General features: G+C 50.3%; 1 protein-coding gene across 1 annotated transcript in view; it reads right to left on the bottom strand.

Moving 5' to 3' along the window:
• Window positions 1-3,769: 3,769 nt before the first annotated feature.
• Window positions 3,770-27,411, bottom strand: part of LOC139271477 (protein THEMIS3-like) — a 129,439-nt gene continuing 105,797 nt past the window's right edge. The window contains 4 exon segments of the mRNA XM_070888523.1: window positions 3,770-3,853; window positions 4,277-4,342; window positions 4,912-5,323; window positions 5,325-5,997. Coding sequence (XP_070744624.1) covers window positions 3,770-3,853; window positions 4,277-4,342; window positions 4,912-5,323; window positions 5,325-5,997 — 1,235 coding nt within the window.

The raw sequence follows: 27,411 nt of genomic DNA, 5'->3' as shown, positions 1-27,411 counted from the left end.
AACTCTGGCAGTCAGATAAGTGGTGGTGGTGTTGATTGGCAGGGGGCGAGGTGGAGTGAGGTGAGGGTCGGCAATTGCAGTCAAGGGAGGGAAAACCATGGCCCTAGGTTTCCTTGTGGGGCCTGGAGGGGCACCTCCTCCTCTTGGCCCACGGGAAACCCTTTCAAAAATGTATTTACCTTCTTGGTAATTCTTCTGGTCCCGCTTCTTTTTTCCCGACCAGTGCTCCTAGTGGGCTCGGCACCAATGGCAAAGCCCAGTGTTAAAAAAAGTCAGGGTTTGAATGGCGTAATCAGAGTCTGACTTTACAATTACACAGAGGCCCTTGCCTGCCTGGAGGTGGTTAGGATCTCTCTTGTTGTCATTGCCTGACACTTGTGTGGTGTGAAAGTTATTTGTCACTTATCGGCCCAAAGCTGGATGTTGTCCAGGTCTTGGTGCATGTGGGGCCCAGACTGCTTCATTATCTGAGGAAATACAAATGTCGTTGAACATTGTGCAGTCATCAATGAACATCCCCACTTCTGACCTTCTGTTGAAGGGAAAGTTATTGATGAAGCAGCTGAAGATAGTTGGGCCTATGACTCTGCCCTGAGGAACTCCTGCAGTGATGTCCTGGAACTGAGAAGTTTTTGAACAGCCTGCTGAAAAATTGAATCCCTGTTCTAAAAACAGATAGGTGAATTTTCTTATTCCGGCACATAAGCAATTAAAGCAACTAGGTAAATACTAAATAACTCAGAAATCTCACTTTCACAGTCTGCTTTTCCACAAATGTGGAAAATCATAGTTTAGATTTTTTTTTTAGGCTTGTCATTTGCTTGCCACAACCTGTTTCATACTGATTGATTAAACAAGAAAGCTCCAGTATACTTTGAATTCAATGCTATCAAAAATATTGTACTTAACTGCTGTGAATGGCTTAGCCAGTCATGTGATGTCCACAAGACTCAATAAAACCCCAGCCAGTTGGGTTCAGGGGATCCATGATGAGGTAGGTGGTTGTGAGTCTGGTGGATGAATTGGTAATATGTAGTGTGATTGTTAAACTTTTGCTAATAAACCAACCAGTTCTTAATCGCAATGTGTTGTTATGAATTCTTAAGCAAAGAACCCATGAAGCAAATACATTACAACTACCATGTACGGTATTTAATTATTGATGTATTTAAACTAAAATGAAAGAAAGACTTGCATTTATATAGCGCCTTTCACACCCTCAGGGTGTCCCAAAGTGCTTTACAGCCAATGAAGTACTTTTTGAAGTGTAGTCATTGCTGTAATGTAGTAAATGCGGCAGCCAATTTGCACACATCAAGCTCCCACAAACAGCAATGTAATAATGACCAGATCTGTTTCTGTGACGTTGATTGAGGGATAAATATTGGGCAGGACACTCGGGATAACTCCCCTGCTCTTCTTCGAAATAGTGTCATGGAATATTTTTCGCCCACTAACTGACATGCAATATTAAATCAATGTTAATTATAAAATTCTATTGCACAAAATTGCACCTATTCCCATTCTGTTGCTGATTTGGTCTGTGATGCCTGGAGATGTGTCAACCTGGAAAAGAAGAATGAACAGTGTGGATTTTTAACACAAAGGGAAAAAAAAACAATGTTTAATATTTGCTTTGAACAGTCGAGGTAATTTAAAGCCGTCCCTACATTTTGCTTTCTTGAAAGACCATTCCTTTCACAAAGGTGGCTTGAGATAAATGTTCTGCAATTTTCTGCAATCGTGGAAGTGCGTTTTTGTTAGCAGCTCAGCAGTCTTAAAGATAAATGATAGAAGTGTGCTTGTTAGCATGGATAAGGATTGGGTTGGAGCATTAACCTTCCCATTGATTTATTCCAGTTAATTTAAGCAACGTTTAAATATTAAAATGTTTATTCACAATGCTTAACTATTCCCTGTAGACTCGTAAAAGTGCCAGTCTCCCTTCTGTTTACACACAGAATTTGCATTAGAAATATGTCCAGAGCAATAAACAATCTTGATCTAGCAAGCCTCCACTTTAAAAGTGTTCACATATGAATGTTCTCTGAGTGGATTATTAATTTTTAGACAGCTGGCAGATCCTGGGAAATTCCAGACGCCCTATACCAGCCATTAAAGAAATTCAGCTCGTGAACGCTGATGCTGAAACCCTTAATATTGAGGCGCCTTTATATTGCCTGGGGCCGTCGATTCATGTGGCACCGGCCTTGCACGGTCAGCTGCAAACTGAATGAAAATGCTGTTGGAACTCACTCAGAACATCCTTTTTCAGCAAGGTCACTAGTCTCAGTGAGCCTCATCTGAGCAAGGTCCGCACTTCAAGGACCAGCTCGCTGGCCCAGGTCATGCACAATGTAACAAGTATATTTAGACAATGAAGCTATTCAGAAGCAATATTAATCATAAGCTACACAAATAAATGAGAAAAAGGCAATTTGAAATAAATGACTAATGACCTTGACCTTGACCTAGAAAATCCATCGTGCCGTGCCCAGTTTTCAGGCATAAAATGGGTGCCTAAGGGACCAATCCAATATAGTGGGCAGCCCATGCAAGCCCAACCCACGCCAGAAACTTGCTGCCCGCCAAATTGGATTGGGGCCTCCCCGCCCCACCACCCTAGGCAGGTACTGAAAGCGTTCAAAAATATCATTAACATATTTAAATAAGGGCCGTATACTTGCTGTATGACCCTTTTGTGAATTTAGTCTGCCCAAGCGCCGGCGATAAACGTGGCCAACAACTCATGGCGCTAACAATCAGGAAGGACCCTGCATGCAGTGCTGTTAAAGGGCTCATCTACTATACGGTTAGTTGCTGGTTTGTCATCTTAGGCTGTTCATTACCTTCTAGACTTTTTGGGGGGTTATTTTCTGTGCTCCACAAGTGAATTCTGACATCTGGTAACAAATTTGTGCTTTTGCCTGTTTAGAAAAAGTTTATTCTAGTCATGAGTGGTCTGGGCGATATGTCGTTATGGCTGGAAGAGGAAGTGGCGCAGCAAATAAGACAAGAGAGGGCAGGAACAGCTGGGAGAAGAGGAAGGAAGAGGAGAGCACTCCACAAGACGCCATACCCACATCAGGTCTCCAGGGAGCATCTCTCCTACCTTAACTTCACTAAGGAGCAATGTGTCAGGCGCCTTCACTTCACCGAGAAGGCTATCACCGAGTTATGTCACTTGATGCAGCCACAACCCGAGCCTCAAACTAGGTAATGGAGAGCACTGCCTGTGGCTGATAATGTCACCGTGGCTCTTAACTTTTATGCCATGGGTTTTTCCAGGCTGGAGCAGGCGACATCAGTGACATCTCACAGTTTACTGTGCACCGCTTTATTCGGGAGGTGACCAAGGATTTCTACATCAGGAAGAACACCTATGTTACTTTCCCAATGGACAAAGCAAAGTAGGGCGCATATTGTAGGCTTCCCCAGGGTCCAAGGTGCCATGGACTGCACCCACATTGCCCTATGTGATCTCCATTTACAGACTGGCACCTTTGTCAACAGATAGAGATACCATTCCCTGAATGTGAAGCTTGTTTACAAACATAGGTAATGCATCATGCAGTTCTGGGCCTGATTTCATCCTGAGCCAGTTCTCCATGCTGCCTTTATTCCAACCAAGCCATCAGATTACAGGCTGGCGACTTGGCAACAAGGTTTATAGAATCATAGACGTTTATAGCACGGAAGGAGGCCATTTCGACCCATCATGTCCACGCCGGCCAACAAGAGGCTATCCAGTCTAATCCCACTTTCCAGCTCAAGATCCGTAACCCTTTGGCCTTGAGAAGGTGGTGGTGAGCCGCCTTCTTGAATCGCTGTTCTTTGTAGCCGTTTGGTACAACTGAGAGTAGTTAAGAGTCAACCACATTGCCGTGAGCCTGGAGTCACAAATAGGCCAGACCAGGTAAGGTTGGCAGATTTCCTTCCCTAAAGGACATTAGTGAACCAGATCGGTTTTTACTAAAATCCAGCAGTTTCACAGTCACCATGGCGGATACTAGCTTTTTATTCCAGATTTTCTTTTTAATCTCCTCCTGACAGAGTTATGAATCCTGTCAGGAATCCGGCAACAGGTACAGTACATGCCTACAATGAGAGCCATGCTGCCACCAATAATATAATTGAAAAGACCATCAGGGTGCTCAAGTAACGCTTTGGCTGCCTGGATCATTTGGGAGGAGCCTTGCAATTCAGTCCGGACTATGTTTCTGGTTTCATGACGGCATGCTGCATAACTTTGCTGTACTGAGGGACCTGTCTTTACCTGAGCAACAGGAAGTAGAGGAGGAGGAGGCAGAGCAGGAACAGCATTGACCACCAGGGTCTCAAGCTGCCAGAGAACAAGTGATCCCAGAGCTTTTCATCTGAACTATCTCTCCAATCCCCGATACATCAACAGTCCCGCAATCCTTATCACCACTGTTCTGACTACAACCATCTGATTCCCTTCCTTCAGTCCAGCCTCATGGGTATTGGCCTCAAATGTTTGGAAATATGAACAGCAATACCAAATCCAGAAAAATAAACTTGCGGGTCAGTTTTAATTCCCCCACTCTCCCCCGCTTGGAGGGAATGGTGCAGGTGCGGGAGAGAGTTTGTGCCATGTTCCCGCTTCCTACCATGTTAACCTGCCTGAAATGAGGTGGAACATCCATTATCCATGCTCCAATGTTGTTTCACCTTTTTGATTATCCTCCAGAATTTTGATGGAGCAAAACAAGACATTACCACACCACACAAGGATGGAGGTTCCACCATATCCAAAATATTGTATTTGCACTACCTCAAAGCACTTCAAACACATTTATAGCTAATTTTAAATGAAACTCCACTCATTGCTGGTGCAGCATTCTTCATCAAGACTCCTAGTAGAGTACCTTGGACCCTTAATACACATACCTCATCATGAACAAGAAGAGAAGGACCAGTGTGGGTGATTATCATTGTCATTCTGGATGGGATTGGAGGGTTTTGAACTTGACCACGCAGTGCAGTACTACTTGCAGGTTTGAGAGGTAGTGGAGGAGGCACAGTATGAACATCATCACCTTTCAATAACACATAGTCATCAGCTGACAAAAGTTCAATAGTTTTGGATGATGGCAGATTCATTGCTTGCTGACCAGTGAAAGGTGACTCTTTGTTCATTATCGCCACCAGCACCTTCACAAGCTCAACAGGTATTTCAAAGGGTTCAGCCGAAGTATGGTTACTCTTAGCAACAAGACAGCTCATGTTAACTTCACCATCAACCCTCAGTTCATTCATACCGAACAGAAGATCACTTGCAAAGAACTGGTCTTTAGCAATCACATGGAGGATGGTGCTGAGATAGGAGTTCCTCCATGGTGTACTTTGCTGTGTCTTTTAAAACTTCCAAAAATGCACCTATTGCATACATTGGTAGGCTGACTATCTCTCGTGTGGAGATGTTTTCACATTCCAGAACCTGTATGGTTTGAAGCTGTGTCCCAACAAATGTAGAAATATTTCCAGGCTTGATTGTAAGGAATTGGTCCCCTGTTGTAAATGAAGATAACCCTTCTAGATCTGCAGCGTAGCATTTTGTAGCAATTACTTCGATCACTCCACCTGTCTTCCTTGCAAGTTCTAAATCATAAACTGTTTGGAATGTTCTCGGAGTCCTCTGTAATATACCCTGATAGGTCCAAGGCACAAGAAAATGCTTCTTGGCAGAGTGTGGTGAGATCTCTGCCACAAGGTATTTTTTCACTTCTGCTCTTTTCAAGATTGTGAGGCACTTTCCAACTTCAAAATATGTTGCATTAGGTTTGTGACTCGTTGCAATGTGACTGTTTCTGTGCCTGGCTTCTACAATTCGAACAGTCAATGGATACTTGTCATGTGGCATGGTGTAAATGTCTTCCAAATAAACTGGTGCAACAGAAGCGCTGTTAGTCACTGCATCGGTGATATCAACTATTTCGAAATCTAGTTGTGTCGGGATCATAGTTTCTACTCCTCCTAGCCAGGAAACAGACTCAAATTACAAAAGAAAACACATGGCCTCAATTTAGGTTACTCACAACAAGGGTGTGAGAGTTATTAGAAGGAACTTTTGTCGAGCACTGGGGTAATGTTAACAAGCTGACATTGGAGTTGCTTTGCAACATAAGGGAGTTTGCCAGAAATACATAATGGATAATTCCAATTAATATTAATGATGGTAATATTAAAAGAATGTTTCTGCTCATGGAGCTAAGGGATGTTATAGGTGGGGAATAGATGAATCTTTCACTTTTGGACATCAGTGTCAGCACCAAGCATATTTATATCAGGTAACATGCAAAAAAGATCTCTCTACATTACCCCTAACGGTGGGTTTTAATTCAACTCTCAGAAGATTGCCCTACTGCATTTTTATTTCCCACATCAGCGATCCCCATGCCCTTTTTGAGTGAAGTTGTTAATTTTGCGCCAGTTAGTACCAAATTAGGAGCAGTTTTGTACTGTATCTTATACCCTTTAGGAAATGCCCACAGCGAGCAGGGAAAGCAGACTGTTATATCATTCTGGTCTGGATTCAATTCTGGATCCCAGAGGTGAAAGAAAAGTGTGGAAACTCATTTATGATGTAGTCTAATACCATTTTTTGGCACATCAGATACTTCAGCCCAAGGCATATGTGTTACATTAAATTTAACTAATCAGAAATAATTATACAACAGTGGTGGTGGTCCTGGTGGTGGTGAGGGGGGGGGGGGGGGGGGGGCGCGGACATTCGGGCATAGATTATTAGGTACTGTATTGCTGACGATTTAAACCAAGAACAACAACAATAACAACTTGTCATTATAAGCACCTTTAACGTAATGAAACGTTCCAAAGTGCTTCACAGGAGTATTATGAGCTAAGATATTTGACACCGAACCCCATAAGGATAAATTAGGGTACGGGACCAAAAGCTTGATCAAAGAGGTAGGTTTGAAGGAGTTTTTTGAAGGAGGAAAGAGGCGGAGATGTTTAGGCAGGGAATTCCAGAGCTTGGGGCCTATGCAACAGAAGGCACCGCCACCAGTGGTTGAGCGATTATAATCAAGGATGCTCAAGAGGGCAGAATTAGAGGAGCGCAGACACCTTGGGTGGCGGGGTGGTGGGGGGGGGGGGGGTGCGGGGGAGATTACAGAGATAGGGAGGAGCGAGGACATGGAGCGATTTGAAAACAAGGATGAGAATTTTGAAATTGAGGAGTTGCTTAACCAGAAACCAAGGTGATGGGTGAGTAGAACTTAGTGCGAGATAGGACACGGGCAGCCGAGTTTTGGATCACCTCTAGTTTACGTAGGATAGAATGTGGGAGGCCAGCCAGGGGTTCGATGGAATAGTCAAGTCTAGAGATATCAAAGGCATGAATGAGTGCTTCAGCAGCAGATGAGCTGAGGCAAAGGTGGAGACGGGCGATGTTACGGAGATGGAAATAGGTGGTCTTTGTTACGCTGCAGATATGTGGTCAAAAGCTCATTTAGGGTCAAATATGACACCAAGGTTGCGAACACTCTGGTTCAGCCTCAGGCAGAAGTTGGGGAGAGGAATGGAGTAGAATTTAATTACCGGACATCAGAAGAGAAAGGGTGAGACTGTGCCTTGAATTTCCACGAGGATGGCCCTGATCTCTTGCCATGACTTCATTGGTAGAACCCTTGGAGAAATACCCTAACTGGCTGTTTTCAGCCATTTCTCTGAGGGCTTCTTTGATCTTCACTTGAATCTCTCACCGGCACCTGGGACTCCCTGGCCCAAGACTGCCCAAAGTGGAGGAAGAGCATCCGGGAGGGCGCTGAGCACTTTGAGTCTCGTCACCAAGAGCATGCAGAAATCAAGCGCAGACAACGGAAGGAGCGTGCGGCAAACCAGACTCCCCGCCCACACTTTCCTTCAACGACTGTCTGTCCCACCTGTGACAGAAACTGTAATTCCCATATTGGACTGTACAGCCATCTGAGAACTCACTTTTAGAGTGAAAGCAAATCTTTCTCTAATTCGAACGACTGCCTATAATGATGATGATTATGATAATAAGAGATTGGGAGAACTTCCAAAGACATTCAGTGCAATTAACTGTTAACATTTCAGGAGTTTTTGATCATTTCTCCACAGAAAGGTCTTGGAAAAAAAGAGTTACTTTTAATGCTGTGTTTTACGCGCAGATTGCATTATTGTAAGTAACAAAAAAGAGGGGCTGATATGGTGGGTATTTAAGATACCAATGAGCAACCCTTGATGTTGTTTGCTCACAGATACTAAATAAGAAATAATTCTGTGGCTTAACTCTGTAATTGGGAGCTCTTACTTCTGTGTCGGATGAAGGTGTGACGAGGTTGGGAGCCAATCGGTTCTAGCAGACTCCAAGCTGAGCATCGGTCAGCAACTTATTGAGTAGCTGTTACTTTTGATCTCGCTATTGATCTCATATTGCTAATAGTGATTGGGAGGAGGCTGACAGGGCAGTAATTGGCCAGGTTAGATTTGTCCTGCTTTTTGTGGATAGAACATGCCTTGGCAAGCAGTTCTGTGAAAGAAATTAGTTCTTGGAATCATGTGGTGTTACTTTCCTCATTTATACTGCCATGTTCCCTCTGTACTATGCATGGGGTGTAGAATCTTTGAACCGCAGAGAGAGAATTCAATGTGTAACGAAATTGAGCCCAGTTCTCAATGATGATTGGGGTAATTTTACTAGTCATAAGAACATAAGAACATAAGAATTAGGAACAGGAGCAGGCCATCTAGCCCCTCGAGCCTGCTCCGCTATTCAATAAGATCATGGCTGATCTGGTCGTGGACTCAGCTCCACTTACCCGCCCGCTCCCCGTAACCCTTAATTCCCTTATTGGTTAAAAATCTATCTATCTGTGACTTGAATACATTCAATGAGCTAGCCTCAACTGCTTCCTTGGACAGAGAATTCCACAGATTCACAACCCTCTGGGAGAAGAAATTCCTTCTCAACTCAGTTTTAAATTGGCTCCCCCGTATTTTGAAGCTGTGCCCCCTAGTTCTAGTCTCCCCTACCAGTGGAAACAACCTCTCTGCCTCTATCTTGTCTATGCCTTTCATTATTTTAAATGTTTCTATAAGATCACCCCTCATCCTTCTGAACTCCAACGAGTAAAGACCCAGTCTACTCAATCTATCATCATAAGGTAACCCCCTCATCTCCGGAATCAGCCGAGTGAATCGTCTCTGTACCCCCTCCAAAGCCAGTATATCCTTCCTTAAGTAAGGTGACCAAAACTGCACACAGTACTCCAGGTGCGGCCTTACCAATACCCTATACAGTTGCAGCAGGACCTCCCTGCTTTTGTACTCCATCCCTCTCGCAATGAAGGCCAACATTCCATTCGCCTTCCTGATTACCTGCTGCACCTGCAAACTAACTTTTTGGGATTCATGCACAAGGAATGGTCCCGGGCCGGACAATCCACGATAACATCCATCTGGTCCGGGACCTCATCCATTGTTCCCAGGAGGCTGGTCTGTCGGTCGCCTTCCTATCCCTCGACCAAGAGAAGGCGTTCGACAGGGTGGATCACGACTATCTGCTCGGAACTCTGCGCGCTTTCGGGTTCGGGACGCATTTCGTCGCCCGGATCCGACTTTTGTACGCCGCCGCGGAGTGTCTGATTAAGGTTAACGGGTCCTTGACGGCGCCCCTTCGCTTTAGGAGAGGGGTGCGCCAGGGATGCCCCATGTCCGGCCAGTTATACGCCGTTTGCGTGGAGCCTTTCCTGCGCCTCTTGCGGACGAGGTTGACGGGACTGGCTCTGCAAGGGCCGGGCGTGGAGGTCGTCCTCTCGGCTTACGCCGATGACGTGCTCCTCGCGATAGAGGATCCCGCTGACCTGCGGAGGATGCGTGAGTGCCAGGAGATTTACTCGGCCGCGTCCTCCGCCAGGATCAACTGGGAGAAATGTTCCGGACTCCTGGTGGGTCAGTGGCGGGTGGACTCCCTGCCGGAGGAGCTCAGGCCTTTTGCCTGGAGCACGACCCATCTCCTCTATCTGGGAGTCTACCTTAGCCCCGACGAGGGAGCCTGGCCGGCGAACTGGCAGGAGCTGGAGGCCAAGGTCGCCGCTCGCCTAGGGCGCTGGACAGGACTGCTCCGAGTGCTGTCCTACAGGGGTCGAGCGCTAGTCATAAACCAGCTGGTGGCCGCAATGCTGTGGTACCGGCTGGTCACTTTGACCCCTCCCCCTGCGTTTGTCGCCAAGATACAGAAGAAGCTGGTGGACTTCTTCTGGAACAACAGGAAGCACTGGGTCTCTGCCGCGGTCTTGAGTCTCCCGCTTGAGGAGGGCGGTCAGTCGTTGGTGTGCATCAGCGCCCAGCTCGCGACTTTCCGTCTTCAGACCCTGCAGAGATACCTTTACGTCGAGCCCCCTCCTAGGTGGTGTGCTCTGGCGAGGTATTTCTTCCGCCAGCAGCTCGACCTCAATTATGACACGCAGCTCCTGTTTGTGAACTTGGGGGGTGCCAGGACCGCCCTCCGGGAGCTGCCTGTCTTTTACAGGGAACTCATCAGGGTCTGGAACAAAGTCTCCACCAAGCGCAGCTCTCCGCCGGCTGGAGTGGCGGCCGTCCTGCAGGAACCGCTGCTCGGGAATCCGTACCTCCACGGCCGAGGCTTTATGTGGCGGTCGGAAGAGAGGGCTGTGGCTGGTGAGGTGACCAGGGTCAGGGACCTGCTCGATGGCGGAGGAGCGGGCTGGATGGCGCCAGACACGCTGGCGCGGCGCCTAAATTCTGCCAACGTCCGCCACGCGGCCGATGCCATCGAGTCGCTAAAAACAGCTCTGGGCCCTGACTCCGTTAGGTGCATCGAGGAGGCTCAAGCACGTGGGGAGATCCCGTCCGAACTGACCCCCGTCCGGACGGAATTCCTCATCGGCGCCAAACCCCGGAACCTCCCTCGGGGGCCGGCGCCTCACAACTTGAGCCGCCTCGGGGAAATCCCCTCCGTGCCTTTCAGTTCCGCGCGGAGGGGTTTCCTGTACGGGCTGCTCCTGCACACCCTCAACTTTGCCATCCTCGCCGGCCGTCCGGACACGCCATGGCGTACCATCTTGCCGTCCGGAGGAGGCGGGGGTCCCCGATGGAGGGCACTCTACGCAGGGGTCCTCCCACTATTCATCGGGGACTTGGCCTGGAGGGTGGTGCACGGAGCAGTGCCGTGCAACAAATTTTTAAGCCGGTTCACGGACTCCCAGGCCGCCTGCAATTTCTGCGGTCTGGAGGAGTCCGTGTTCCATGTTTTTATGGAGTGCACAAGGCTGCAGCCCCTGTTCCACTATTTGAAGGGGCTGCTCCTGAAATTCTGGCTGCACTTCAGTCCCACTCTCCTGATCTTTGGGCACCCTGTGCGGAGGGGAGCGGGTAGGTCCGAAGGCCTCCTCGTAGGACTGCTCCTGGGCACGGCCAAGGGTGCCATCAGCCGGTCCAGGCAGCGGGCGGTCGAGGGGGTCGTTCAACCTGACTGCCTGCCTCTCTTCCGCTCTTACATCCGGTCCAGGGTGTCCTTGGAGATGGAGCACGCGGTGTCCACCGGTACGCTCGCGGCCTTCCGCGAGAGGTGGGCACCGGAGGGACTGGAGTGCATCACCACGCCCGGCAACCAAATTTTAATTTGATTTTACGTTTTTAAGTTTAATTTGTTTTAATTGCCGGTGCTTTTAGTGTCCACCTCCCCTTTTATAGGGGGCACTGGGAAAATTTGATTTTAGCGCCCCAAAAAAAAAAACCAAAAAAAAATAATTTAAAAAAAAAAAGGGGCCTTGTAAATGTCTGCTGTGTCACCCAGGTCGGGTGGCATGGTCTTAATGTTTTATGTTTTGCAGGTAAACTCAAAAGAGTTTCATGCACAAGGAACCAATCGTGGAGCAGTGGAGGCGTGTCCTGTTCAGTTGGAGCTGTGAGCAGTGAGAGAAGCAGCTAGCAACTTTTGCTCCTGCCTGGAGAGCCCTGAGACCAGCCCAGGAAGAGAAGGAGGGAAGGGGCTTCACCACCAACTTTTACCCAGAGGGAGAGGAGGAGAAAAGAAAACATTTCAACTTTTTTACCATTCTGCAAGGAGTTGGAGAGAGGGGAAAAAACCAACAACATCCAGTGTGGAAGGAGGGAGACTCTACATTTCTACAGGTGGGTGTGGGTGCATTTCCCAAAAAGACTTTGTTATATCGGTGGGGGGAGGAAAGAAGACCACTGAGGGCCGGAACATCGCAGGGGGTGTATGTGTGGGTGGTAGTGTGCGTGGGAGCCGTGCTTACAACTAGGCCCCCCCCACAATTGGAACCCCCCCCACCCCCCCCACCCCCCCACATTTGCCTAGCCTGGGATAGCTGGAGCTACCAGGCTGAAGTTTCTTTAAATCACCAATTAACATCGTTAGGAGTGTGTGCCTGGTGGCTCTAGCTACCCCAGGTGAAGACGTCTTCTCCCCCCACCTGAAGACCAACCCAAAGACTGTGCTTGTGTGTTTTGCCATCTGGGGAGTGCACCCACCCACAGCTGCCCCCCTCTCTCTTTCTCCGTTACCCTCTGTTTCTCCCCTCTCTCTCTGAGAGCCCTTTCTTCCGAATTTTTTTTAAAAAAAAACCAATTAAGACAACTGAGCAGAGGGAGCAAGGCCCCTCCCCAATCACCAACTAGGGGAGAGGTGCCTCATTAAGAGCTCCTCTGCTCAGTCAAACCAAACGAGGCCAATCAAGACCATTAAGGCCTGTGACTTTGGGGTGGGTGTAGCCCTTAAAGGGACCCCGTGATGGCGACCCCATCCACGCCGGTGGCAGGGCCAGCGAAGACGTATGCGCAGGTGGCAACCGCTTCCACGGCACCTCCTGCGCCACCCGCTGCCCTGCCACCTTTCAGACTTATAACCAGGAAACACGGGGTCAAGAGCTACACTCACCCCACAATGAGCATTGAGGAGTGCGTGCGGGCGATGGCTGGGGTAGTCGGCCCCTCGGCCATTGTCGCGGCCTCCAAGATGTCTGGGAAGGCTGTTTTCTTCCTGGGGTCGGAGCGGGCGGTGTCCCTGGCCCTTGAAAAGGGGCTCACGGTGGGCGGGACGTTCCTGCCGGTGGACCCTCTCGAGGCCACCGCGCAGAGGGTCATCATATCGAACGTCCCGCCCTTTGTTCCCGCTGGGCTCCTCCTCCCTCACCTACACCAACTGGGGGAGGTAAGGTCGGGGATCAACCCCATACCGCTCAGCCTCAGGGAGAGCAGCCTGCGCCACGTGTTCTCCTTCCGCCGCCAGCTCTTTGTCCGGCTGGCGCGGGAGGAGACGACGGAGGGGTCTTTTAATGTTGTGCACGAGGGGACTGCCTACCGCGTCTTCTGGACGTCGGACGGCGTGCGGTGCCATGCCTGCAGAGAGGTGGGGCACATTCGCAAGAACTGCCCCGCCTCCAAGGCCGCCAAACCACCAAAGGCGGCCAAGGCTGGCGCCGCCGCCACCCCTCCCCCTAGTTGCGTCCGCGTGCCGGGAGCCATAGGTGCGCGGGCATCGTCGGAGGCCTTTGTTTTCGGGGCCTCCGGCAGGGGGGAGGGAGAGAGTCCGAACGGAAGGAAGGCGCGGAAGAAGACGAGACATCTAGAGGCGGGTCCCCTCAGTGCGCTGGAAAGTTTGACCACCGCGCTCAGCCCAACCCAGTCACCGGCGAGCGCGTGGTGCCCCGAGCCCGTGCCCGAGCCCTTGAATAACACCACAGAGGGGCCCGGGCGCGGGAAAGGAAAGGAAAAGGGGGGGGCGGAGCGGGAGGCCTCGGCAGACATGGGGGTCTCCCTGCCTCCGCGCGCCCCCAGGAACAAAAGGAGGCGCGGCTCCGATGAGGCGGAGGGGGAACAACATCCCTCCGCGGAGGAGTCGGTGCCCGCCGCGTGTCCCGCGTCCCCCACCAGCGCTCCCAAATTGCGCTGCAGGCGCGAAGAGTCTGTCCCCGGGGAGGGTGAGGCAGTCGAGGCTGCCCAGCCGCTGCCTCCTGGGGATGGAGTGGAAGATCTGCCTGTCGTGGGGGGCGTGGGGCCAGCGGAAGAATGCATTGCCGCCGGGCCGGGCGTCCCGGGGACTGAGGCGGGCGGGGCCGAAAAGGCCGAACCTGAGCCCGCCCAGCCAATACCCAACTTCCCCCGGGAGTCGCTCGACCCGGCAGAAACACAATTTACTGATTTTAATGAAACTGTAGATGCTGGGCCGGGGGGTGGCAGCGGGGAGGGGGAGGAACACCCACCCTCGCCCCTTACTTTGGAGCTGGTGCACTTGGGGAGCCTGGGGATTTCCTATGGCCGGGTCTCTCCTTGTTCCCCAGTTCCTGGGGCGGAGGGGGAACCCCTTCCGCTGTCATTTCCCGACCCAGCACCATTTTTAAAAGAGCCCAGTGGGGACTCCTCTGCTGACGATCCTGGGGGTGGGATCGGGGCAGAGCCAGGGCCGGTTGGAGCGGCCGGTTCATTTGCCGTACCTTGTGCGGTTGATGGGCCGGCTGCTGGCGGCCACCTCCCGGAGGAGGACGGGGACTCGGTGGGGGACGCGGGTGAAGACCTAGAGACCACCGCCAGCGAGGCGGTGGATCTGCTCGCGGCCGCCGCCGAGACCATCCTCATTCCTGCACGGGAACTCCGGGACTTTTTGGCCCAGAGCCGGGGTCGCTGCAACCAAGCCCGACTGGCCCTGGAAAAATGGTCTGAGCCAGAGCTGATCAAGGGGTCCGTCCGCGCCGCCGTCAAAACCTTGGCCGCGGGCGGGCCCTTGACAAAGGCGCAACAGCTTGAGCTGCGCGAGCTCGAGGGACTCCTCGCTGGGCTGCGGAGGGAGCGGAGTTCAACAAAAGACTCCGCTCCCTCCCCCACAATAGGTTAAGGTAGAGGTTGCACTATGCTTTTGCCATGAAGATAACCATAGCCAGCCTCAACATCAACGGCGGCAGAGGGGCACGCCGTAGATTTGACAATTTTTCGCTCCTGCGGGAGGGGAAATATGCGGTGTGCTTCCTGCAAGAAACCCACACCGTTCCGGGAGACGAAGTCACGTAGCTCCTGGAATGGCAAGGAGAGGTCCGCATGAGCCACCTCACCGCCATTTCTAGTGGGGTGGCCATCTTGCTGGGCCCGCATTTTCAGCCGGAGATCTTGGGGGTCGAGGAGCCCGTGCCAGGCCGCTTGCTGCACGTAACGGTTCGCCTGGGGGACGTGCCGCTCCATCTCGTGAACGTGTACGCCCCTCAGCCCGGCCCGCAGCAAACGCACTTCTTTGAAGAGGTGTCCGCTCTTCTTGGCTCCGTCGACGTCGGCGACTGCATTGTCCTCGGGGGGGATTTTAACTGCACCCTTGAGGCGCGGGACCGCTCCGGTGCCCCTCAGTGCATGACGGCGATGGAGAAGTTGAGGGACCTGGTCAGGTCCTTCGACTTGGTGGACGTCTGGCGAAATCTCCACCCCGACTCCAGCGCCTTTACTTGGGTGAGGCCTGGAGTTGGATGGTCTAGAGTCGACCGCCTTTACGTGTCTCGGGCGTACGTTTCCTGCGTCCCGGTGGCCTCCATGAGGCCGGTGCCGTGTTCGGACCACCACCTGGTGTGGGCGGAGCTCGCTTCGCTCCGCGCGAGGACGGGGTCCGCGTACTGGCACTTTAACAACCGGCTGCTGGAGGACGTGCGGTTCCAGGACTCGTTCCGTCGATTCTGGTCCGACTGGAGAAGGAAGCAGGGGGGCTTCCCCTCCATGAGGCTATGGTTGGACGTGGGCAAGGCTCACGTCCGCGTCTTCTGTCAAGAGTACGCGAGGGGGTCGACCAAGAGGCGGGCGGCCAGAGTCGGGCGCCTAGAAAAAGAGGTGCTCGACCTGGAATCCCGTCTCGGTCAAGTCGTCCAGGGCCCGGCCCTGCAGACGGTGTACGAAGCGAAGAAGGCCGCGCTGAAGGACCTGCAGCTCGTCGGGTCCCGAGGAGCGTTCGTGAGGTCGCGGATCCGGTTCCTGCGGGATCTGGACCGCGGCTCCCCCTTCTTCTACTCGCTGGAAAAAAGGCAGAGTGTCCGTAAGCAGCTCTTGACGCTGCTGGCCGACGACGGCTCTCTCGTCTCGGATCCGGAGGGCGTCAACAACAGGGCCCGTGAATATTACGGGGCTCTGTTCTCTCCGGATCCGTCCAGCGAGGAAGCGCGTAGAGTTTTGTGGGAGGACCTGCCGAAGGTCAGCCCGGAGGGCGCCGAAAATCTGGAAGCTCCGCTAAGCCTGGCGGAGCTGACCGGTGCCCTCGCCCGGCCCTCGAGGGGAAAATCCCCGGGGCTGGACGGGCTGACCGTGGAGTTCCACAGGGCGTTCTGGGACGTCCTGGGGAGCGACTACGCGCGGGTCCTGGGGGAAAGTCTGGCGACCGGGGAGATGCCCCTCTCTTGGCGCAGGGCAGTCATCGTCCTGCTGCCTAAGAAGGGCGATCTCCGCCTCCTTAAGAACTGGCGCCCGGTCTCCCTCCTCAGCACGGACTACAAAATCTTCGCCAGGGCAATGTCTGCTCGCCTTGGTGCCGTGCTGGACCACATGATCCACCCCGACCAGTCCTACACGGTCCCGGGCCGGACAATCCACGATAACATCCATCTGGTCCGGGACCTCATCCATTGTTCCCAGGAGGCTGGTCTGTCGGTCGCCTTCCTATCCCTCGACCAAGAGAAGGCGTTCGACAGGGTGGATCACGACTATCTGCTCGGAACTCTGCGCGCTTTCGGGTTCGGGACGCATTTCGTCGCCCGGATCCGACTTTTGTACGCCGCCGCGGAGTGTCTGATTAAGGTTAACGGGTCCTTGACGGCGCCCCTTCGCTTTAGGAGAGGGGTGCGCCAGGGATGCCCCATGTCCGGCCAGTTATACGCCGTTTGCGTGGAGCCTTTCCTGCGCCTCTTGCGGACGAGGTTGACGGGACTGGCTCTGCAAGGGCCGGGCGTGGAGGTCGTCCTCTCGGCTTACGCCGATGACGTGCTCCTCGCGATAGAGGATCCCGCTGACCTGCGGAGGATGCGTGAGTGCCAGGAGATTTACTCGGCCGCGTCCTCCGCCAGGATCAACTGGGAGAAATGTTCCGGACTCCTGGTGGGTCAGTGGCGGGTGGACTCCCTGCCGGAGGAGCTCAGGCCTTTTGCCTGGAGCACGACCCATCTCCTCTATCTGGGAGTCTACCTTAGCCCCGACGAGGGAGCCTGGCCGGCGAACTGGCAGGAGCTGGAGGCCAAGGTCGCCGCTCGCCTAGGGCGCTGGACAGGACTGCTCCGAGTGCTGTCCTACAGGGGTCGAGCGCTAGTCATAAACCAGCTGGTGGCCGCAATGCTGTGGTACCGGCTGGTCACTTTGACCCCTCCCCCTGCGTTTGTCGCCAAGATACAGAAGAAGCTGGTGGACTTCTTCTGGAACAACAGGAAGCACTGGGTCTCTGCCGCGGTCTTGAGTCTCCCGCTTGAGGAGGGCGGTCAGTCGTTGGTGTGCGTCAGCGCCCAGCTCGCGACTTTCCGTCTTCAGACCCTGCAGAGATACCTTTACGTCGAGCCCCCTCCTAGGTGGTGTGCTCTGGCGAGGTATTTCTTCCGTCAGCAGCGCGACCTCAATTATGACACGCAGCTCCTGTTTGTGAACTTGGGGGGTGCCAGGACCGCCCTCCGGGAGCTGCCTGTCTTTTACAGGGAACTCATCAGGGTCTGGAACAAAGTCTCCACCAAGCGCAGCTCTCCGCAGGCTGGAGTGGCGGCCGTCCTGCAGGAACCGCTGCTCGGGAATCCGTACCTCCACGGCCGAGGTTTTATGTGGCGGTCGGAAGAGAGGGCTGTGGCTGGTGAGGTGACCAGGGTCAGGGACCTGCTCGATGGCGGAGGAGCGGGCTGGATGGCGCCAGACATGCTGGCGAGGCGCCTAAATTCTGCCAACGTCCGCCACGCGGCCGATGCCATCGAGTCGCTAAAAACAGCTCTGGGCCCTGACTCCGTTAGGTGCATCGAGGAGGCTCAAGCACGTGGGGAGATCCCGTCCGAACTGACCCCCGTCCGGACGGAATTCCTCATCGGCGCCAAACCCCGGAACCTCCCTCGGGGGCCGGCGCCTCACAACTTGAGCCGCCTCGGGGAAATCCCCTCCGCGCCTTTCACTTCCGCGCGGAGGGTTTCCTGTACGGGCTGCTCCTGCACACCCTCAACTTTGCCATCCTCGCCGGCCGTCCGGACACGCCATGGCGTACCATCTTGCCGTCCGGAGGAGGCGGGGGTCCCCGATGGAGGGCACTCTACGCAGGGGTCCTCCCACTATTCATCGGGGACTTGGCCTGGAGGGTGGTGCACGGAGCAGTGCCGTGCAATAAATTTTTAAGCCGGTTCACGGACTCCCAGGCCGCCTGCAATTTCTGCGGTCTGGAGGAGTCCGTGTTCCATGTTTTTATTGAGTGCACGAGGTTGCAGCCCCTGTTCCATTATTTGAAGGGGCTGCTCCTGAAATTCTGGCTGCACTTCAGTCCCACTCTCCTGATCTTTGGGCACCCTGTGCGGAGGGGAGCGGGTAGGTCCGAAGGCCTCCTCGTAGGACTGCTCCTGGGCACGGCCAAGGGTGCCATCAGCCGGTCCAGGCAGCGGGCGGTCGAGGGGGTCGTTCAACCTGACTGCCTGCCTCTCTTCCGCTCTTACATCCGGTCCAGGGTGTCCTTGGAGATGGAGCACGCGGTGCCCACCGGTACGCTCGCGGCCTTCCGCGAGAGGTGGGCACCGGAGGGACTGGAGTGCATCATCACGCCCGGCAACCAAATTTTAATTTGATTTTACGTTTTTAAGTTTAATTTGTTTTAATTGCCGGTGCTTTTAGTGTCCCCCTTCCCTTTTATAGGGGGCACTGGGGAAAATTGTGATTTTAGTGCCCAAAAAAATAACCAAAAAAAGAAAAACACAAAAAAAAAAGGGGGAAAAAAAAAAAAGGGCCTTGTAAATGTCTGGAGTGTCACCCAGGTCGGGTGGCACCGTTTAATGTTTTATGTTTTCGCAGGTAAACTCAAAAGAGTTTCATGCACAAGGACCCCCAGGTCCCTCTGCACCTCAGCATGTTGTAATTTCTCCCCATTCAAATAATATTCCCTTTTACTGTTTTTTTTCCCAAGGTGGATGACCTCACACTTTCCGACATTGTATTCCATCTGCCAAACCTTAGCCCATTCGCTTAACCTATCCAAATCTCTTTGCAGCCTCTCTGTGTCCCCTACACAACCCGCTTTCCCACTAATCTTTGTGTCATCTGCAAATTTTGTTACACAACACTCTGTCCCCTCTTCCAGGTCATCTAGGTCATATTGTAAACAGTTGTGGTCCCAGCACCGATCCCTGTGGCACACCACTAACCACAGATTTCCAACCCGAAAAGGACCCATTTATCCCGACTCTCTGCTTTCTGTTCGCCAGCTAATTCTCTATCCATGCTAATACATTTCCTCTGACTCCGCATACCTCTATCTTCTGCAGTAACCTTTTGTGTGGCACCTTATTGAATGCCTTTTGGAAATCTAAATACACCACATCCATCGGTACACCTCTATCCACCATGTTCGTTATATCCTCAAAGAATTCCAGTAAATTAGTTAAACATATTTCCCCTTCATGAATCCATGCTGCGTCTGCTTGATTGCACTATTCCTATCTAGATGTCCCGCTATTTCTTCCTTAATGATAGTTTCAAGCATTTTCCCCACTACAGATGTTAAACTAACCGGCCTCTAGTTACCTGCCCCCTTTTTTAAACCGAGGCGTTACATTAGCTGCTTTCCAATCCACTGGTACCTCCCCAGAGTCCAGATAATTTTGATAGATTATAACGAATGCATCAGCTATAACTTCCGCCATCTCTTTCCTGGGATGCATTTCATCAGGACCAGGGGACTTATCTACCTTGACTCCCATTAGCCTGTCCAGCACTACCCCCCAAGTGATAGTGATTGTCTCAAGGTCCTCCCAGGACATTCTGAAATGGGAGGGAGAACAGCCAGTTGTCGTGGTGCACATTGGTACCAACGACATAGGCAAAAAAAGGGATGAGGTCCTACGAAACGAATTTAAGGAGCTAGGAGCTAAATTAAAAAGTAGGACCTCAAAAGTAGTAATCTCGGGATTGCTACCAGTGCCACGTGATAGTCAGAGTAGGAATCGCAGGATAGCGCAGATGAATACGTGGCTTGAGCAGTGGTGCAGCAGGGAGGGATTCAAATTCCTGGGGCATTGGGACCGGTTCTGGGGAAGGTGGGACCAGTACAAACCGGACGGTCTGCACCTGGGCAGGACTGGAACCAATGTCCTAGGGGGAGTGTTTGCTAGTGCTGTTGGGGAGGATTTAAACTAATATGGCAGGGGGATGGGAACCAATGCAGGGAGACAGAGGGAAACAAAAAGGAGCCAAAAGCAAAAGACAGAAAGGAGATGAGGAAAAGTGTAGGGCAGAGAAACCCAAGGCAAAGAACAAAAAGGGCCACTGTACAGCAAAATTCTAAAAGGACAAAGGGTGTTAATAAAACAAGCCTGAAGGCTTTGTGTCTTAATGCAAGGAGTATCCGCAATAAGGTGGATGAATTAATTGTGTAAATAGATGTTAACAAATATGATGTGATTGGGATTACGGAGACGTGGCTCCAGGATGATCAGGGCTGGGAACTCAACATTCAGGGGTATTCAACATTCAGGAAGGATAGAATAAAAGGAAAAGGAGGTGGGGTAGCATTGCTGGTTAAAGAGGAGATTAATGCAATAGTTAGGAAAGACATTAGCTTGGATGATGTGGAATCTATATGGGTAGAGCTGCAGAACACCAAAGGGCAAAAAACGTTAGTAGGAGTTGTGTACAGACCTCCAAACAGTAATAGGGATGTTGGGGAGGGCATCAAACAGGAAATTAGGGGTGCATGCAATAAAGGTGTAGCAGTTATAATGGGTGACTTTAATATGCACATAGATTGGGCTAGCCAAACTGGAAGCAATACGGTGGAGGAGGATTTCCTGGAGTGCATAAGGGATGGTTTTCTAGACCAATATGTTGAGGAACCAACTAGGGGGGAGGCCATCTTAGACTGGGTGTTGTGTAATGAGAGAGGATTAATTAGCAATCTCATTGTGCGAGGCCCCTTGGGGAAGAGTGACCATAATATGGTGGAATTCTGCATTAGGATGGAGAATGAAACAGTAATTTCAGAGACCATGGTCCAGAACTTAAAGAAGGGTAACTTTGAAGGTATGAGGCGTGAATTGGCTAGGATAGATTGGCGAATGATACTTAGGGGGTTGACTGTGGATGGGCAATGGCAGACATTTAGAGACCGCATGGATGAAGTACAACAATTGTACATTCCTGTCTGGCGTAAAAATAAAAAGGGGAAGGTGGCTCAACCGTGGCTATCTAGGGAAATCAGGGATAGTATTAAAGCCAAGGAAGTGGCATACAAATTGGCCAGAAATAGCAGCGAACCTGGGGACTGGGAGAAATTTAGAACTCAGCAGAGGAGGACAAAGGGTTTGATTAGGGCAGGGAAAATGGAGTACGAGAAGAAGCTTGCAGGGAACATTAAGGCGGATTGCAAAAGTTTCTATAGGTATGTAAAGAGAAAAAGGTTGGTGAAGACAAACGTAGGTCCCCTGCAGTCAGAATCAGGGGAAGTCATAACGGGGAACAAAGAAATGGCGGATCAATTGAACAAGTACTTTGGTTCGGTATTCACTAAGGAGGATACAAACAACATTCCGGATATAAAAGGGGTCAGAGGGTCTAGTAAGGAAGAGGAACTGAGGGAAATCTTTATTAGTCGGGAAATTGTGTTGGGGAAATTGATGGGATTGAAGGCAGATAAATCCCCAGGGCCTGATGGCCTGCATCCTAGAGTACTTAAGGAGGTGGCCTTGGAAATAGCGGATGCATTGACAGTCATTTTCCAACATTCCATTGACTCTGGATCAGTTCCTATGGAGTGGAGGGTAGCCAATGTAACCCCACTTTTTAAAAAAGGAGGGAGAGAGAAAACAGGGAATTATAGACCGGTCAGCCTGACCTCAGTAGTGGGTAAAATGATGGAATCAATTATTAAGGATGTCATAGCAGTGCATCTGGAAAATGGTGACATGATAGGTCGAAGTCAGCATGGATTTGTGAAAGGGAAATCATGCTTGACAAATCTTCTGGAATTTTTTGAGGATGTTTCCAGTAAAGTGGACAAAGGAGAACCAGTTGATGTGGTATATTTGGACTTTCAGAAGGCTTTCGACAAGGTCCCACACAACAGATTAATGTGCAAAGTTAAAGCACATGGGATTGGGGGTAGTGTGCTGACGTGGATTGAGAACTGGTTGTCAGACAGGAAGCAAAGAGTAGGAGTAAACGGGTACTTTTCAGAATGGCAGGCAGTGACTAGTGGAGTGCCGCAAGGTTCTGTGCTGGGGCCCCAGCTGTTTACATTGTACATTAATGATTTAGACGAGGGGATTAAATGCAGTATCTCCAAATTTGCGGATGATACTAAGTTGGGTGGCAGTGTGAGCTGCGAGGAGGATGCTATTAGGCTGCAGAGTGACTTGGATAGGTTAGGTGAGTGGGCAAATGCATGGCAGATGAAGTATAATGTGGATAAATGTGAGGTTATCCACTTTGGTGGTAAAAACAGAGAGACAGACTATTATCTGAATGGTGACAGATTAGGAAAAGGGAAGGTGCAACGAGACCTGGGTGTCATGGTACATCAGTCATTGAAGGTTGGCATGCAGGTACAGCAGGCGGTTAAGAAAGCAAATGGCATGTTGGCCTTCATAGCGAGGGGATTTGAATACAGGGGCAGGGAGGTGTTGCTACAGTTGTACAGGGCCTTGGTGAGGCCACACCTGGAGTATTGTGTACAGTTTTGGTCTCCTAACTTGAGGAAGGACATTCTTGCTATTGAGGGAGTGCAGCGAAGGTTCACCAGACTGATTCCCGGGATGGCGGGACTGACCTATCAAGAAAGATTGGATCAATTGGGCTTGTATTCACTGGAGTTCAGAAGAATGAGAGGGGACCTCATAGAAACGTTTAAAATTCTGACGGGTTTAGACAGGTTAGATGCAGAAAGAATGTTCCCAATGTTGGGGAAGTCCAGAACCAGGGGTCACAGTCTGAGGATAAGGGGTAAGCCATTTAGGACCGAGATGAGGAGAAACTTCTTCACCCAGAGAGTGGTGAACCTGTGGAATTCTCTACCACAGAAAGTAGTTGAGGCCAATTCACTAAATATATTCAAAAGGGAGTTAGATGAAGTCCTTACTACTCGGGGGATCAAGGGTTATGGCGAGAAAGCAGGAAGGGGGTACTGAAGTTTCATGTTCAGCCATGAACTCATTGAATGGCGGTGCAGGCTAGAAGGGCTGAATGGCCTGCTCCTGCACCTATTTTCTATGTTTCTATGTTTCTATGTTTCCCACATTCCTGTGACCAGTAATTTTTGGCATGGTTTTTGTGTTTTCCACTGTGAAAACCGAAGCAAAATAATTGTTTAAGGTCTCAGCCATTTCCACATTTCCCATTATTAAATCCCCCTTCTCATCTTCTAAGGGACCAACATTTACTTTAGTCACTCTTTTCCGTTTTATATATCTGTAAAAGCTTTTACTATCTGTTTTTATGTTTTGCGCAAGTTTACCTTCGTAATCGATCTTTCCTTTCTTTATTGCTTTCTTAGTCATTCTTTGCTGTCATTTAAAATCTTCCCAATCTTCTAGTTTCCCACTAACCTTGGCCACCTTATACGCATTGGTCTTTGATTTGATACTCTCCTTTATTTCCTTGGTTATCCACGGCTGGTTATCCCTTCTCTTACCACCCTTCTTTTTCACTGGAATATATTTTTGTTGAGCACTATGAAAGAGCTCCTTAAAAGTCCTCCACTGTTCCTCAATTGTGCCACCGTTTAGTTTGTGTTTCCAGTCTACTTTAGCCAACTCTGCCCTCATCCCACTGTAGTCCCCTTTGTTTAAGCATAGTACGCTCATTTCTGACACAACTTCCTCACCCTCAATCTGTATTACAAATTCAACCATAGTGTGATCACTCATTCCGAGAGGATCTTTTACTAGAAGATCGTTTATTTTTCCTGTCTCATTACACAGGACCAGATCTAAGATAGCTTGCTCCCTTGTAGGTTCTGTAACATACTGTTCTAAGAAATAATCCCGTATGCATTCTATGAATTCCTCCTCCAGTCTACCCCGTGTGATTTGAGTTGACCAATCGATATGTAGGTTAAAATCCCCCATGACTACTGCCATTCCTTTTTCACATGCCTCCATTATTCCCTTGATTATTGCCTGCCCCACCGTGAAGTTATTATTTGGGGGCCTATAAACTACGCCCACCATTGACTTTTTCCCCTTACTGTCTCTAATCTCCACCCACAATGATTCAACATTTTGTTCATTCGAGCCAATATCATCTCTCACAACTGCCCTGATATCATCCTTTATTAACAGAGCGAACCCACCTCCTTTCCCTTCTTGTCTGTCTTTCCGAATCGTCAGATACCCCTGTATCTTTAATTCCCAGTCTTGGCCATCCTGCAACCATGTTTCTGTAATGGCCAACAAATCATACCCATTTGTAATGATTTGTGCCGTCAACTCATTTACTTTATTTCGAATGCTGCGTGCATTTAGGTCGAGTGTTTTAATCCTAGTTTTTAAACCATGATTTTTAGTTTTGACCCCTCCTGCAGCCCCTTTATATTCAGTGGCCCTTTTTGTTTTTTGCCTTGGGTTTCTCTGCCCTCCACTTTTACTCATCTCCTTTCTGTCTTTTGCTTTTGTCTCCATTTTGTTTCCCTGTCTCCCTGCATTGGTTCCCATCCCTCTGCCATATTAGTTTAACTCCTCCCCAACAGCACGAGTAAACACTCCCCCTAGGACATTGGTTCCGGTCCTGCCCAGGTGCAGACCGTCCGGTTTGTACTGGTCCCACCTCCCCCAGAACCTGTTCCAATGCCCCAGGAATTTGAATCCCTTCCTGCTGCACCACTGCTCAAGCCACGTATTCATCTGCGCTATCCTGCGATTCCTACTCTGACTAGCACATGGCACTGGTAGCAATCCCGAGATTACTATTTTTGAGTTCCTACTTTTTAATTTAGTTCCTAGCTCCTGAAATTCATTTCGTAGGGCCTCATCCCTTTTTTTACCTATATCGTTGGTACCAATGTGCACCACGACAACTGGCTGTTCACCCTCCCTTTTCAGAGTGTCCTGCACCCGCTCCAAGACATCCTTGACCCTTGCACCAGAGAAGCAACATACCATCCTGGAGTCTTGGTTGCGGCCGCAGAAACGCCTATCTATTCCCCTTACAATTGAATCCTCTGTCACTATCGCTCTCCCACTCTTTTTCCTGCCCTCCTGTGCAACAGAGCCAGCCACGGTGCCATGAACTTGGCTGCTGCTGCCCTCCCCTGATGAGTCATCCCCCTCAACAGTACTCAAAGCAGTGTATCTGTTTTGCAGGGTGATGACCGCAGGGGACCCATGCACTACCTTCCTTGCTCTGCTCTTCCTGCTGGTCTTCCATTTCCTATCTGGCTGTGGACCCTTCACCTGCGGTAAGACCAACTCGCGACATGTGCTACTCACGTCATTCTCAGCATCGTGGATGCTCCAGAGTGAATCCACCCTCAGCTCCAAATCTGCAACGCGGTCCGTCAGGAGCTGGAGGCGGATACACTTCCCGCACACGTAGTCGTCAGGGACACCGGAAGTGTCCCTGAGTTCCCACATGGTACAGGAGGAGCATATCACGTGACCGAGCTCTCCTGCCATGCCTTAACCCTTAGATACCCTTAAATTGGCAACAACAATGTTAAACGGTTACTTACTGATATAAAAAATAAAAAGAAAAGCTACTCACCAATCACCAGCCAATCACTTACCCCCTTGGCTGTGACGTCACCTTTTGATTTCTTTCGACTTCTATTTTGCCTTCTATCCCCGCTGCAGCTGCACTGGCTGGGCCTTTATAGGCCTCACCAACGCCACGAACTCCCGCCTCTCGGACAGCCGCCCAGATCTTCCAGCCCAAGTTTCCAATATCTGCAGCTGGCACTGCAGACTTGCACTATTCAATTGTGTTAACTCATTGGGTGTATCACTCAATCTCCAAAAATTGCTCTCATAACACTTATATCTCGAAAATATATATCTATAATAAAATTTTGTCGGTGGGTCATCACATTCCATTACAAAGTGCATTGAAAACCCTGATGTCAACCTCTGTCAATGGGCCCAGGGACAGCACGGGCCAGCCCACACTGCAATATGTGCGCACTCGGTCCGAGCAGCAGAGCAGATCTCCAGTTGTCTTGGTTAACCCTTGCCACTGGACCAAGACCTAGCTCTGTCAAGCCCGTGTGGTGGCTGGTGTGCAACGGCCACTCCACATTAAAAAAATCCACACACAGGCATCTTCCACCCTTCAACATGTAGTTCGGGACCTGGAATATTGGGTCCTTCATTGAAACACCTACGAACTCATCCTTTTTTGAAGTGGAAGCAAGTCATCCTCGTTTCGAGGGACTGCCTATGAAGATGATGAATTCATTATAGAAAAAAAGTGCAATACCCATTCTGCCCATACGCAGCACTGTAATTGGAGATTTCAATGTCAAATGTTGTGATTGTGTCTATGACTGGGAATTTCCTTGGAGCTGCTCCCGCAAAGCATGCAAATAGGGTATCCGCTGCACTTCCGACAAAGTTATGGCGACAGTGTGAGAGCAGCTCCGAGGAAATTCCAGGCCTAGGCACCTTTGAGAAAAACGGGGAAATATTCAGGAGTAGTAAAAAGTGGTGGGGAAAAAAAACAGGGTCACTACATTGAGATCACCCAATCGCATCTCATGTTGGACTTAAAACTGAGTCCATAGAGAAGACTTATATCCCATCAGTTTTGGTTGGTTTTGAACTAGATCAAAGCAACCTTCAGCAAAATGTGTTGTATCACTGAGTTTTATATTCAGGAATGTTTAAGTGAAGAGGGTCATGCAGGAATTTTGCAATTGGGATCACTTGATTATTGTGCTAATAGTAATGGGGAAGAGGCCGATAAAGCAGTTATCAGCCAGGTTAGATTTGCCCTGATTAAACAAGTGCAGAATGTAATTTCCAAATCATGCCCAGATAAAATAGGTGTTCAAGGGTGCTAGATATGAGGAAGGTCATAAAAAGACACAGTAATGGTAAGTTAGGGATTATTAAAGTCATTTGTTTCTGATTTACACCATATATTTCTGGAGTTTTTCAGTTTGATGGATTGCTTAAAAATGATTCCCCCCTGATTTTGCAATTAAATTTCCAGTAGTCTTTATGCTAAAAATTGGATCCTGAG

Source organism: Pristiophorus japonicus, chromosome 1 (genome assembly GCF_044704955.1).
Source record: "Pristiophorus japonicus isolate sPriJap1 chromosome 1, sPriJap1.hap1, whole genome shotgun sequence".
NCBI lineage: Eukaryota > Metazoa > Chordata > Chondrichthyes > Pristiophoridae > Pristiophorus > Pristiophorus japonicus.
Note: the sequence above shows the minus strand (reverse complement) of the source record. Positions and strands in the feature narration are given on the sequence as shown.